The following is a 12,164-nucleotide window of genomic DNA, read 5'->3' on the forward strand; positions in this document are numbered from 1 at the left end:
CAGAGAGGACTCGGCATGCCCGAGATCATACAGCACGTTCCGGAAGAGGCGCTGGAAGCCAAGGGCGTTGGCTGTGTTTGGCCGAAGCCCTGAGCGGGACAAGCCCCCTACAGCAGCTCGGCAAGGTGCCCACCCGGTGCGACACGCTGGGCTCCATGCTGGAAGGCCGACCTGCTGGAAGACCCCGCGCAAGGATCTGCCACATTAGTGCTTTGCTGTCCTCTCCCACAACTTGAGGGGGTGCTGCACCCCCTGAACCCAGAACAGGAAACCCCAGCCAGGAGGCTGCTGGCAGACCTGCCCCGGTGTCTCGGGAAGTTCGGAAGTTGGAAGCTCTAGGCCCAGGGTGAGGGGACACACCCCGCTTGTACTCACTGTCGAAGTAGCTGGTGTCGTCCTCGGCTTCCAGCTGTGGCACGAACTCGGCCTTGTGGCGCAGAAGCCCTGCCCAGTCCAATGTCCGGAAGAAGGGGTGCTGCTTGACCTCATGGGTGCCACCTGCAGACATGCCAGCTGAGCACTGTGGGCCCTACCCCAAACTTCCCAACACAGAACCAGAAAGATGGGACGGGGGAGCCGGCCGCCGTTTAAGAGCCCCGAGAGGAAGAGCTGGGGCTTGAACCCAGGCCCTGCTCTTCCTTCTGGTGGGTTCTGAGACCCCACCGCCCGTAGAAACCCCAGAGCCTTGGAAGGGCTTCCTTCCTGGGCCGTTCCCACGTTTCTACTCCCTGGAGTAGAGCTGACTGCGTGAAGGCGTCCTGTTCCCCAACCTCAGCCCCACTGTTCTCTCCAGGGCCAAGCTGCATTAGGAACATGACCCAGTGGCCATGTTAATGGGTGGCTGCACCCGTCTCCAACAGTTCCTTAACCATCCACTAGGGCCGTGGTTGGCAAACTGCGGCTCTCGAGCCACATGCGGCTCTTTGGCCCCTTGAGTGTGGCTCTTCCACAAAATACCACGGCCTGGGCGAGTCTATTTTGAAGAAGTGGCATTAGAAGAAGTTTAAGTTTAAAAAATTTGGCTCTCAAAAGAAATTTCAGTCGTTGTACTGTTGATATTTGGCTCTGTTGACTGATGAGTTTGCCCACCACTGCACTAGGGGACTGTGGGATCCACTGGGCTGAGGACCTTAGGACACGGCCCCCGGTGATCTTGCAGGCTCACATACTCACTCAGCCTCAGTGTTCTCCCCCTGCACCGGAACCAGCTACCTGCTCTTCCTTCAAGGTCTTGTGCTAATTCTTGGCAAACGCCTATGCATCCTTCAAAACCCCAGCTCCAAGTCCCTCTCCTCCATGCAGCCTGTCGAGTAGTTCTTATTGACCCCAGCCTCCACACATACCAGTGCCAAGACGGTCCAGGGGGCTCTGCCGAAGGAGCCTGGTGATGAGGTCCTGGGCATCGGCTGGAAGGGCCTCCTCCCCCTCTGGCCACATGATCTCATCTAAAATAAAGGGAGGGAGGGAGGGGGTTGGGATGGTCCTGCCTCGAATCTCCCCTCACTCACTGTGCTCCAGGCCATTAGCCTCCTCCGCCCCTTCCACACACCAGGCTTGGTGCCACCTCCCAGCCTCTGCTCTGGCTGTGCTTCTGTCCAGAGCACCTTCCCCTCTTCCACGCGCAGCTCCCTCTCACACCTTCAGGGCTTTGCTCACGGGTCCTCTGGGGCCTCCACAGCTCTCTACTTAATGCAGCACCCCCAGCACCCTGCCCCCTCTCCTTTCTGCGTCTTCTCCTTCTTGGCATCTAATTGCTCCATAATTTGCTTATTTATCTTGCTAACTTGCCTACCAGACAGTGAGTGCCAGAAGAGCTGTCCATATTGTCCCCAGTGTCCAGCTGGGGCCAGGCATACCACAGGTGTATGGCCCATACCTGGGGCGGCCCCCCTCTCTCACACAGGGGGGCATACTGCTGCCCTGAGCCCCAGTGTTGCAGAGACTCAAACCCGTGGCCCCCGGACGGGGGTGGGGTGGGGGGAGAACGTACCACTGACCACCTGGCCAAAGAGTTCCTCGGGGGTGTCTCCGAAGAAGGGCACACAGCCCACCAGGAACTCATAGAGGACGACGCCCATGGCCCACCAGTCCACCGGCTTGCCGTAGCCCTGGCGGAAGATCACTTCAGGTGCGATGTACTCGGGCGTCCCGCACACCTGGGATAGGCGGAACGGGGAACTGAGGATGGCCCCGGCCCGAGAGAAACCCCACAGAGACAGGGAGCCGGGGCCAGGCGGGGAATAGGGGTGGGTAGAAGTACAGGGGGCAGTTCATTTCCTCCTTTTTTACTGCCAAGTCTCCACATGTCCTGGGGTCAGGCCCCAGGTGGAGGGGGCCCAACACTCAGGGGCGCCTGCCCACCCACCTGCTTGTCCATGAACTCCCTGGTGTCCTTCTCAATGTGGCCCTCGTAGAGGTTGGTGGCCATGCTCATGAGCCCGATCTTGGACAGGCCGAAGTCGGTCAGCTTGATGTGGCCCAGCGAGGTGATAAGCAGGCTGCGGGTGGGCAGGCGGACGGCTCAGGGCTAGGGGCCCAGCGGCCCTTGCACTTGGCTCCACCCAGGATGGGCCAGAGCCCCCGGGGGATTAAAAAATCCTTCCGGTGCACAGCCACATTATCAGAAGGACCAGCGGGTTTCAGACAGTATTACAAATCTGGCAAACGTCTCTGTGCACCTATAGGGTACATTCGGTGTTGCTATTGAGCACCTTCTGTATACTTTGCTGTGCAAAACTAAATTTCCTGGGAATCACAGCATCTTCCAACTGCGTGTTAAACCATCTCCTGAACACCTGCTGGGGGCGGGGGGTATCTAGTGTATTTTTGTAAACACATCCATTACTGTAACAAATTAAATACTTTGCAAGCACCTATTGTTTACATTCCATGTTGAAAATTGAGCCCGGCCAGTGCAGCTCAGTGGTTGAGCATCAACCTATGAACTAGGTCACAGTTCAATTCCCAGTCAGGGCACATGCCTGGGTTTCTGGCTCGATCCCCTGGGGCGGGGGAGGGGAGAGAGGGTGTGTGTGTGCAGGAGGCAGCCAATCCATGATTCTCTCTCATTACAGATGTTTTCTATCTCTCCCTCTCCCTTTCTCTCCAAAATCAATAAAAATATGTTTACAGAAAAGAAAACTGAATATATCTCAAGCACCTGATGCACACAGAAATATATCTGTGCAACTCATGAGTGGATCCATTTCTTTTTAAATATATTTTTATTGATTTCAGAGAGGAAGGGAGATGAGAAAACGATAGAAACATCAATGATGAGAGAGAATCATTGATCCGCTGCCTCCTGCACGCCCCCCACTGGGGATCGAACCCACAACCCAGGCATGTGCCCTTGACCAGTATCGAACCTGAGACCCTTCAGTCCACAGGCTGACGCTCTATCCACTGAGCCAAACCGGCTGGGGCTGTATCCATTTTTTAAAAACTTGCACATCTAGCCCTGGCCGGGTGGCTCGGTTGGTTTAAGTGTCATCCTGTACACCAAGCATGTCAAACTCGCCACTCACAACGAATATTTTTGCGGCCCAGACAATATAATGGTATGTAAGAAACATTTGAATAAAAATTTCATAACTTAATTTTTACAATTCTGTTATACATAATTATTAATAACAACTACAACGTTCGCTAATGACCGATTACTATAATCGTGTTGCATTCATTTCCCTTACACGCAGGTGCACCATTTCTCTCCACTTACACTAGCAGCGAATATTTTAGCAGCCAATTGCCACGTCATTAGTCTTGTACTGACTTGTTTGGTGTGTGCAACAGGAAATACTTTGCTTTCGGAGAACAAGAAAAATAGGTTTATTTGCGTTACGCTTATTAATTTGTGTAATTATTCAGTGTCTGGTAAGTTAATGTTCAAGAAAAAAATATTAATTTTTATTAAAATGTTCTATTATTTTATGTTAACGATTACTCATTTATTTTAGCCCTTTATATTCAGCATGTCTCTATTGAAATAAACCTACGTTTCTATGAAAATTGAAGCTTTTTTTTTTTTTTTTTTTTGCGGCCCACATAAACTTAAACTTCGTTTGTTTGGCCCGTGTTAGCCTTTGAGTTTAGACATGCTTGCTGTATACCCAAAGACAGTGGTTTCGATCTCCAGTTAGGGCGCATAAGGGAGGCAACCGATCTATGTTTCTCTCTTACCTCGATCTTTCTCTCTCTCTCCCCCTCTTGTTCTCTCTCCTTTCCTCTCTCTAAAAAATAAAAAAATAAAAAATCAATAAAACATATCCTTGGGTAAGGATGAAAAAAAAAAAAAAAACACAAAGAAACTTGTACACCTACCATGTATACTGCTGTTTGTTTGCTTGCTTAAATAGAGAAATGATTTGCTAAATGATCGAATCCCATGCTCCATCTTTATAGTCACATTTTCATGTACCTCCTAGAAACCTCTGCTGCTTAAAAATAAATTTCTGTAGAACTCACTGTATATACCCAAGGTGTTGGATGAACCATCTACTTGGCACCACGTGTTTACCTCAACTCTGTAAAAAACAATTCTGCGCACTTGTTATATGTATTCGCTGTTTTTTTAAAAATAAGGTTGTTTCTTGAGCAACCACTGTGTGCAACAGCTGCGTAAAAAACACTTGGTGTAGCTCTCAGGTGCAGCCACATGCTCCGACACCAAGGCCGTGCTAAGACTACCAAAATTTCCTGAGCTCCTACGGGCACACTGTCTATAAAAAAACGTTCATTTTGTAAATATATACATAAATATAATTGATTTCCGAGAGGAACATCAATGATAAGAGAGAATCCCTGATCGGCTGCTTCCTGCATGCCCCCCACTGGGGACTGAGCCTGCAACCCAGGTATGTGCCCTGACGGGGTATCGAACCATGATTTCCTGGTACATAGGTCAACGCTCAACCACTGAGCCACGCTGGCCGGGCAAAAACGTTCATTTCTTGAACGCTGACTATATCTGCTATTAAAAAAATTTTTTTTTCTTCTTATAAATGAAATGATACAATGCCTGGGATTTCCTGGAAAGGGGCAGGCTCTCCGTTGGGGTCTGGCCTGAGACACTCGGCAGAAGACCCCATCCCACCCCACCCCAGGATGATCTCAAAGAGGCCTGTTGGGCCCTAACTGGTTTGCTCAGTGGGTAGAGCACCGGCCTGCAGACTCAAGGGTCCCAGGTTCGATTCCAGTCAAGGGAATGTACCTTGGTTGCGGGCACATACCCAGTAGGGAGTGTGCAGGAGGCAGCTGATCGATGTTTCTCTCTCTCATCGATGTTTCTAACTCTCTATCCCTCTCCCTTCCTCTCTGTAAAAAATCAATAAAATATATTAAATAAAAAAAAAAAAGAGGCCTGTTGGGCACAAAGCTTCCTTAGAGCATTGAACACAGGCCAGGTATACAGCAGGTGCCAAATACATATCTGCTTTGTTTTCTAAACCACTCGCAAATTACAAGGTGCTCTGAAATCAGACAGGGCTCTTACCACTTACGTTCACACCTCCACATAGCAAGTACCTAAGAAACATGTGGTTCTTGCCTCATATCCAGAGGGCACTCAATATATGGGTGGCCTTTTCCTCTGTACACAGCAGGTGCTCAATTGCAGGGGAGAGTGCTTTGAAAATTATGTAGGGACTACAAAGCATGAAGGATTATTCACATTCACGCTCATGTCTCCCAGCCACCCAGAGAGAAAATGGCACACAGTAGGTGCTTACTAAATGCTAGAATAAAACAAATATCCCAAATAAAACCAATAAACATGGTCTCTTCCTTTCTTTCCTGAACTAAAACACAACACGTGCTCAAGACACGCACAGTCCCTTTCTTCACATATAAGGTCTTGCAACGTGCATGTTCCTTTTCCCTGTATATAGCTGGCGCCTCATAAGTGCATGTTCTTTCCCCTTGTGCAGTAGCAGCTCTGAGTGCATGATCCCTTCCCATGTACAGTTCTGCATCCTAAGTGCACATTCCCTCCCCTTTCCTGGCACCACCTCCTAAGTGCAGTCCTTTCCCTGTATACAACAAGTGCCTATTAAGTAACTGCTCTCCTCTGTACACACCAGATGCTCAAGATGTGCAAGTTCCCTGCCTTCCTGACAGTAGGGGCCCCATGTTGCCAACAGAATCCAGATAGGTGGGGCTCCTGAGCAGCCCCAGATGCCACTGATGCCCCGCCCCTCTGCATGGCTCCAAACCCCACCCCCAGCCCTCCGGGGACCCGCCCTGAGGCCTCAGCAGCTTACTTGTCAGGCTTGAGGTCTCTGTGCACAATGCCATAATTGTGCAGGTACTCGAGCGCCAGCACCGTCTCTGCGAAGTACATGCGGGCCATGTCCACGGGCAGCGGGCCCATGTTCTTCAAAAGCGTGGCGCAGTCACCGCCTGCAAGGGGCAGACGTGCTCAGAGGCATGGTCTCTACAGCCCTGCCCAACGCCTCTGTAACGCCCCGCCTGGTGCATAAGGCCCCCAGTGGGTCCCGAATCCGAGTGGGGAACCAGATGGGGGTTTGGGGAGGACAGACCCTGCCTCCTGATTTTCCCCGGACAGAGGAGCAGCTGTCAAGTGCGCAGTTTTCCCCTGTACACAGCTGGTGCCCCAAAGCGCATGCTCTCTCCTTGCCTGGCAGCACCTTGGTGCCTGTTCATGCACTTACCTGAAGGCACTGCTCCATCCTGAACTGCAAACCTGAAGCGTAACTCCTCACCCTGACCCTCCCCTGTTCCTCCAGCCTCCAGGCCTCTGTGCACCAGTCTCCCCTGCAAGGATGTACATCTTTCCCCTCTCCTCCAGGGGTCCCACCCTAACACTCTTCTTTGGGCTCCCCCTGCCCTGATCCCCCATCTTAGACTGAGGGCCTCCAAGGCAGGCTGGGACCCCCTGGAGGACAGGACAGATCCCAACCTGGCCCAAGGAAGGCCTTTCTCCCGGGTAGAGGGAGCTCCCTGCTGCTGGAGGCATGCCAGCCCCGGGGACCGCACCTTCCACGTACTCCATGACCATGCAGAGGTGGCGCCGGGTCTCAAAGGAGCAGAACATGCTGACCACAAAGGGGTTCTCGGCGAAGGTGAGGATGTCGCGCTCCACGAAGACCTGCTGGATCTGGTTGCGCAGGATCAGGTTCTGCTTGTTGATCTTCTTGATGGCGAAGCGCTGGCGAGTGTCCCGGTGCCGCACCAGGTAGACGGCCCTGGGAGGAAGGCCGGGCTGGCTGAGGCCTGCGCGCGAGGCCCTGGCAGGCACAGGGAACCAACCTGGGCCTAGCACCCAATCTGCTGGGCTCTCCATCTGGGACACCTTTCTCCACACCTGGCCCCTCTCCCAAAGCAGCCACCATAGGTTTACGCTGCCCCCCGTGGTGTCCTACACATGAACCAGACGTGGCCCTGGTGTACTGGCCCTCAGAGTATTTATTCATTCCCAGCAGGCTGAGACCCATTACACAGAATCCAAATGAGCACATCTTTAGCCATGTGGTGCCTGCTGGCTTTATATACCTGATGAAACTGTACCCAACGGCTCCCAGACACAGATAAACCCTGGGATTGTAAGGAACCTACACCTGCTGTTGCTGCCCTTCGGGGCTCTCTGACCCAAAGACTCCCCACATGGCCACTGGCGCCCTCTCCCATCTTGCTCTGATGGTCTCATGCTGTCAGGGACTCCCCACTCCCACCCCTCTGCAAATCTGTCCAAGTGGCAAATAATGCTCACTGCATGCTACTGCCACCATGTGGTCATCTTTTTTCCTGACCAGAACCCCCTACACCTGATCAAGGATGAGGACATTCAAGGCCATGCCCGCTGAGTTGCATCTCCATATCCCTCTGCAGGCCTCCGTTTCCCTGCCTGTAGACTCAGGGGCTGCTGGGCCTTAGCCATCTCTGTGGGCATCTGAGAAATGGGTTTATGGGGGACCTGAGGACTCACCCATAGGCCCCGTTGCTAATGAGCTTGATGGTCTCGAAGTCACTCTCACATGGCTTCCTCCGTGACGGGCCAACCAGGGCGCGGCTCTGTGGGACAAGAAGGGCTCAGGGTCCTGACTCCCTGAGGAGTGGTTTGGGCTCCTCCGGCCCCCAAGTCCCGGTGCCTGATGCCACTTTCTCTCGCATCTAAACTTCTCCAACTCAGTGTCCAAGTTTCTGAGCTTTGGCTCAAGATGTGCCCTTTACCCAGAAAACTCCTACACATCCTTCAAAACCTTTCCAGTGCCCCCTCCAGCCCTGCCCAACCTACACAGCACAGCAATCTAACTTCCCCCACCTTCCCCGCATAGTCACAGGCATTTATTAAGCACCCGTCATGCAAAAACTTCTGCAAACCCAGCCCCCCCCCCCCCCCCCACCGCAGCTGCCTGGAAAGAACAAGACAGGTGTGGGGACCCAAAACTCTGTGCCTCACCTCCAGGGACTCAGGTGCTGGGGGCTGTCCTTTGTCATCAAGGTGACTCAGAGGCACCATCTCTGCAAGACAAGGGAGGAGCCTTGAACGGGGCCTCTACACCTTGCCTGTCACCCAGACTTCCTGAGGCCCCCCAAGGCTCATCTGGGGCTAGGGATGGGGAGCTTCCCCTGCCCAGCCCCCATGATACTGCCAACGGGCCCTTCCCGTGTCCAAGTCTGAGCGAAGCTCAGGAGGCTGGACTAAACAACGGAGGAACTGTCTAGAAGGACTAGCAGGCAGCCCAAGCTCCAGCTCCTCAGCTTTCATCAAACCCTGGCTCCAAACTTTGGACCAGTTTACACCAGTTGTGACACGGGCTCCTAAAAACCTCCTAGCTCAGGGCGTGGCCAAGCGGGAGGAGCCCCCTTACAGTCCCGCCCCAGGTCTTGGCAAAAGGCTGGTCACGGTGAGTGGCCCATGAATTGTGAGCTGTGACCGTGGCAATGAAGTCTCACGGTCCCGGAGTTCGTCTGGAATGGGGCGGTGGAGCGTCAGGGGTGAGAGACCTGGCTCAAATGCAGCCCCTTCCACTCTCAGCGGGCCCCCCAAGGTATTGGGGAGGTGTTCTGCCCCCACAGCCTCAGCCGCCACCTGCCTCACCACTTCCTACACCCTCTGACAGCAGCCCCCCCCCCCCCCCAGCGCTACCTGAGTTATTGTCACTGGACAGACAGGAAGCCAGCTTCAGCCACAAGCCCAGTCCACCAGTGGTCTGGCCTCGGGCACACCTGTGTCTGATCCCCTGCTCTACCTCGTCTGCCTAGAGCCTCAGTCTTCCCAGCTTTAAATGGGGACAATGGCAGCTCAGTCCCATGTTAGCACAGCAATAACGCTAGGTGAACACTGGCCACTGAAACCAGGCCCTGCCAACCCCCTTGCCTCCAGCCAGCTCCCCTTCCCTCAGCTATACCCCTCTCCGCTGCTCTTCCGACATGCCAGGCATCATCCCACCTCCGGGCCTTTGTAGTCCCCCTGCCTAGCTCCCCCTTTTCCTCTCCCAGATCTGCATCTGGTCACCTCTCCATCCTCAGCCTGAACATCACCTCTTCCCAGAGCCTGCCCTGACCACCCCAGGACAGGCCATCCCCAGTTCCATCTTGGCTCCCCTATCCTGGCCGTTGGGGGGAGTTCTTGTCTGCAGGTGGCCTGAACTGACTCTGAGTCCACCCCCGGGGCCGCCGTCAGATGAGACTGGAAACAGGCTTTGTGAACTTGCAGGACGATGTCAATGTCAATGCCAGTGGTGGTCCCTGGTGCCCTGGCCCATTTCAACGTGGCATTTGAGAACACAGAGGTCCCAAGGCCCTGGAAGGTCAGGGGCCCAATGTGCAGCCACCTGACCCTGGAATCTCGGGTCCTTTCCCCATAGCGGGTCCCCTAGGTGACCACAGGCAGGAAACAGAGAGACAAGGATAATATGACTACACCCCCTCCTCTCCTCTGTCTCCTTCACCTCCCTGCCCCACGTCAGCTCACCCTCCAGAGGGTCCTTAGCCAGGCCCAGCTGCCCAATGATGTACCGCGGCAGGTCCGTCTTGATGCCCTGGCCCTCTCGAGCCTGGCCCTCGGCGGCCTCCAGCAGGTGGTAGAATTCTTCAGGGTCAAACTCCTGGGGGTGCAGAGCTCTGGTCAGCCAAGGCTTGGTCTCTCCTCCAGGCCTTTGCAAATGCTGTTTTCTCTGACCTGTGGTTCCAACTTGTCCCTGGGGTCCCCTCCTACCGGAAGCCCACCCCAGGCCGGCAGCCTCTCCAGGCCCTACACCATGAGAACGGTGTCTTGTCTCTTGGGGGCCTGGTCTGAGCTCTGCTAGACCTCTGCGTTGAGGAGACTCACGAGGCACTCAAGGAGCCTTGCTGGTCGTGAGATGATGATCAGGAGCTTCCGGACCAGCTGGACAATGACGCCGACCTCCTCACTGTCCGAGCGCTCGTGGGCCTGGAGGCAGGTGGGCGGGGCATCACTCACAGGCCCTTGTCCCTGTCCCCGCCCTACCTGGGGACCCCCAGCCCCACACACACATCCTGCAGCAGCCTCTCCAGCTTCTCTTGCATCTCCAGGAAGTAGCGGGAGGTGACAAGGGCCTCTCCAGACTTGGCCAGGCAGTCGCGGGCCAGCTCAACAATCTGGTGGTGGATGAAGCCCAGGACGCCATCGGCCAGTGCCAGCTGGGCACCGGGCGAGAAGGCAGCGAGGAACTCCTGCAGACGGCTCTCCATCTGGGCCGTGGCCTGGCGGGGGGAGACGGGTGACCTGGTCATTGGACGGGACTGGGGAACAAGACACGCAGTCGGAGGGCAGGAGAGACAGTGGGGAGAGAGGTGACCATGAAGCTGATGGGGTCGGAGGACTGGGGGAGCATCCGAGACCCAGAGGGAAAACAGGAATGGACAGATGTGGGGACACAGCCAAGACAGAGGACGCCTGTCTGTCAGTCACAGAGGGGCAGCACGTGGAGGGGTGTTGGGGCCCATCCAGCACAGGGCACTGCCCACCTTTGGGAACCTCTCCCGGTACACATGATTCATCATGACGATCTCATTGTCGAAGGTTCCTGTGGTGCGTCCGGGGCTGAAGGGGGGTGATGAGCAGCTTGTGACATAGGACCTGAGACCCAGCCCAGGGGAAGGGGGCTGAGCCAGGCTAGGGCAGGGTCGAGGCCAGAAGGGAGGAGGAGCCATGTTTTAATCCAAAAGCCAGCCCAGGGAGGTGCCAGGGCATGGGCTAGAGGTCAAAGCCCACCTGAGGCTACGGGAGCGGGGTCGAAGGCGGGGTGAGCGACCGCCACCCTCCTCATCGGCCACACTCTCTGAGCTGCGGAAATGCTTGGACAGGAAACGCAGTTCGTCCGGCGTCGGCTGGAAAGGAAGCTGGTGGAGATGCTCCCGGGAGGACGAGCTCGACTGGGAGGAGGGTGTCAGAGTCACGGGCTGATGGTCAGCCCCACAGCCAGGACCCCAGCACTACCCCTCAAGGCCCAGAATGCCCGGCTCCTATCCCTTAATACCCCAGCCTTGATGCCCCCCTCCTCCAACAAGTCCTCTCTGCCTGTTCCCCACGGCAGCGCCAAGATCCCCTCTGGCCAGGCCCCGTGAGAATTTGTGTACCCTAGGGGAGCCCCGGGGCTAAGGCCGGGTCCTCTCAGGGTCCCCCACATCGCCTAGAACAGTGGTCGGCAAACCGCGGCTCATGAGCCACATGCGGCTCTTTGGCCCCTTGAGTGTGGCTCTTCTACAAAGTACCACGGCCTGGGCGAGTCTATTTTGAAGAAGTGGCGTTAGAAGAAGTTTAAGTTTAAAAAATTTGGCTCTCAAAAGAAATTTCAATCGTTGTACTGTTGATATTTGGCTCTGTTGACTCATGAGTTTGCCGACCACTGGCCTAGAACACAGCACAGAGGCAGCGGCCAGGAACCTGCTGACGGCGCGGCTATCTGACCCCTTGTAAAACACAGAGATGCCCCCTCCAACCCTGCACCCGCTGTCTGCCCGCCAAGGCGGGACTGGAGGTACCGAGACGGTGGAGCTGGGTGTGTTGGTGCCATAGCCAGAGGACGGGAGGGATGCGAGGGACCACCTTCTGCCGTCAGCCCTGGAAAGGAGAACCAGGATTGGAAGGAAGACAGGGCCCCTGTGGCTTGTGGGGACAAGGGCAAACGCTGTGGCTGCCAGCTTCTGGCCCCATGGGAGGGAGGGCTCTCTGAGGC

General features: G+C 55.1%; 1 protein-coding gene across 20 annotated transcripts in view; it reads right to left on the reverse strand.

Annotated features, from left to right (window-relative positions):
• Positions 1-12,164, reverse strand: part of MAST3 (microtubule associated serine/threonine kinase 3) — a 38,482-nt gene that overhangs the window by 11,340 nt on the left and 14,978 nt on the right. For 18 of the 20 annotated variants that reach the window (XM_079772206.1, XM_079772222.1, XM_079772223.1 and 15 more), the window contains 14 exons: positions 11,971-12,049; positions 11,201-11,361; positions 10,954-11,029; positions 10,480-10,689; positions 10,295-10,396; positions 9,938-10,070; positions 8,420-8,481; positions 7,946-8,031; positions 6,997-7,205; positions 6,261-6,399; positions 2,366-2,498; positions 1,991-2,156; positions 1,344-1,445; positions 376-498 (listed from right to left, as the gene is read on the reverse strand). In XM_079772206.1, the coding sequence (XP_079628332.1) occupies positions 376-498; positions 1,344-1,445; positions 1,991-2,156; positions 2,366-2,498; positions 6,261-6,399; positions 6,997-7,205; positions 7,946-8,031; positions 8,420-8,481; positions 9,938-10,070; positions 10,295-10,396; positions 10,480-10,689; positions 10,954-11,029; positions 11,201-11,361; positions 11,971-12,049 (1,781 nt within the window). Of the gene's footprint in view, positions 1-375; positions 499-1,343; positions 1,446-1,990; positions 2,157-2,365; positions 2,499-6,260; positions 6,400-6,996; positions 7,206-7,945; positions 8,032-8,419; positions 8,482-9,937; positions 10,071-10,294; positions 10,397-10,479; positions 10,690-10,953; positions 11,030-11,200; positions 11,362-11,970; positions 12,089-12,164 lie in introns of those variants that run through there. The other 2 variants (XM_079772217.1, XM_079772215.1) reach the window with 2 other exon arrangements.

Source organism: Cnephaeus nilssonii, assembly GCF_951640355.1.
Source record: "Cnephaeus nilssonii genome assembly, chromosome: 5".
In the NCBI taxonomy this organism is placed as follows: domain Eukaryota; kingdom Metazoa; phylum Chordata; class Mammalia; order Chiroptera; family Vespertilionidae; genus Cnephaeus; species Cnephaeus nilssonii.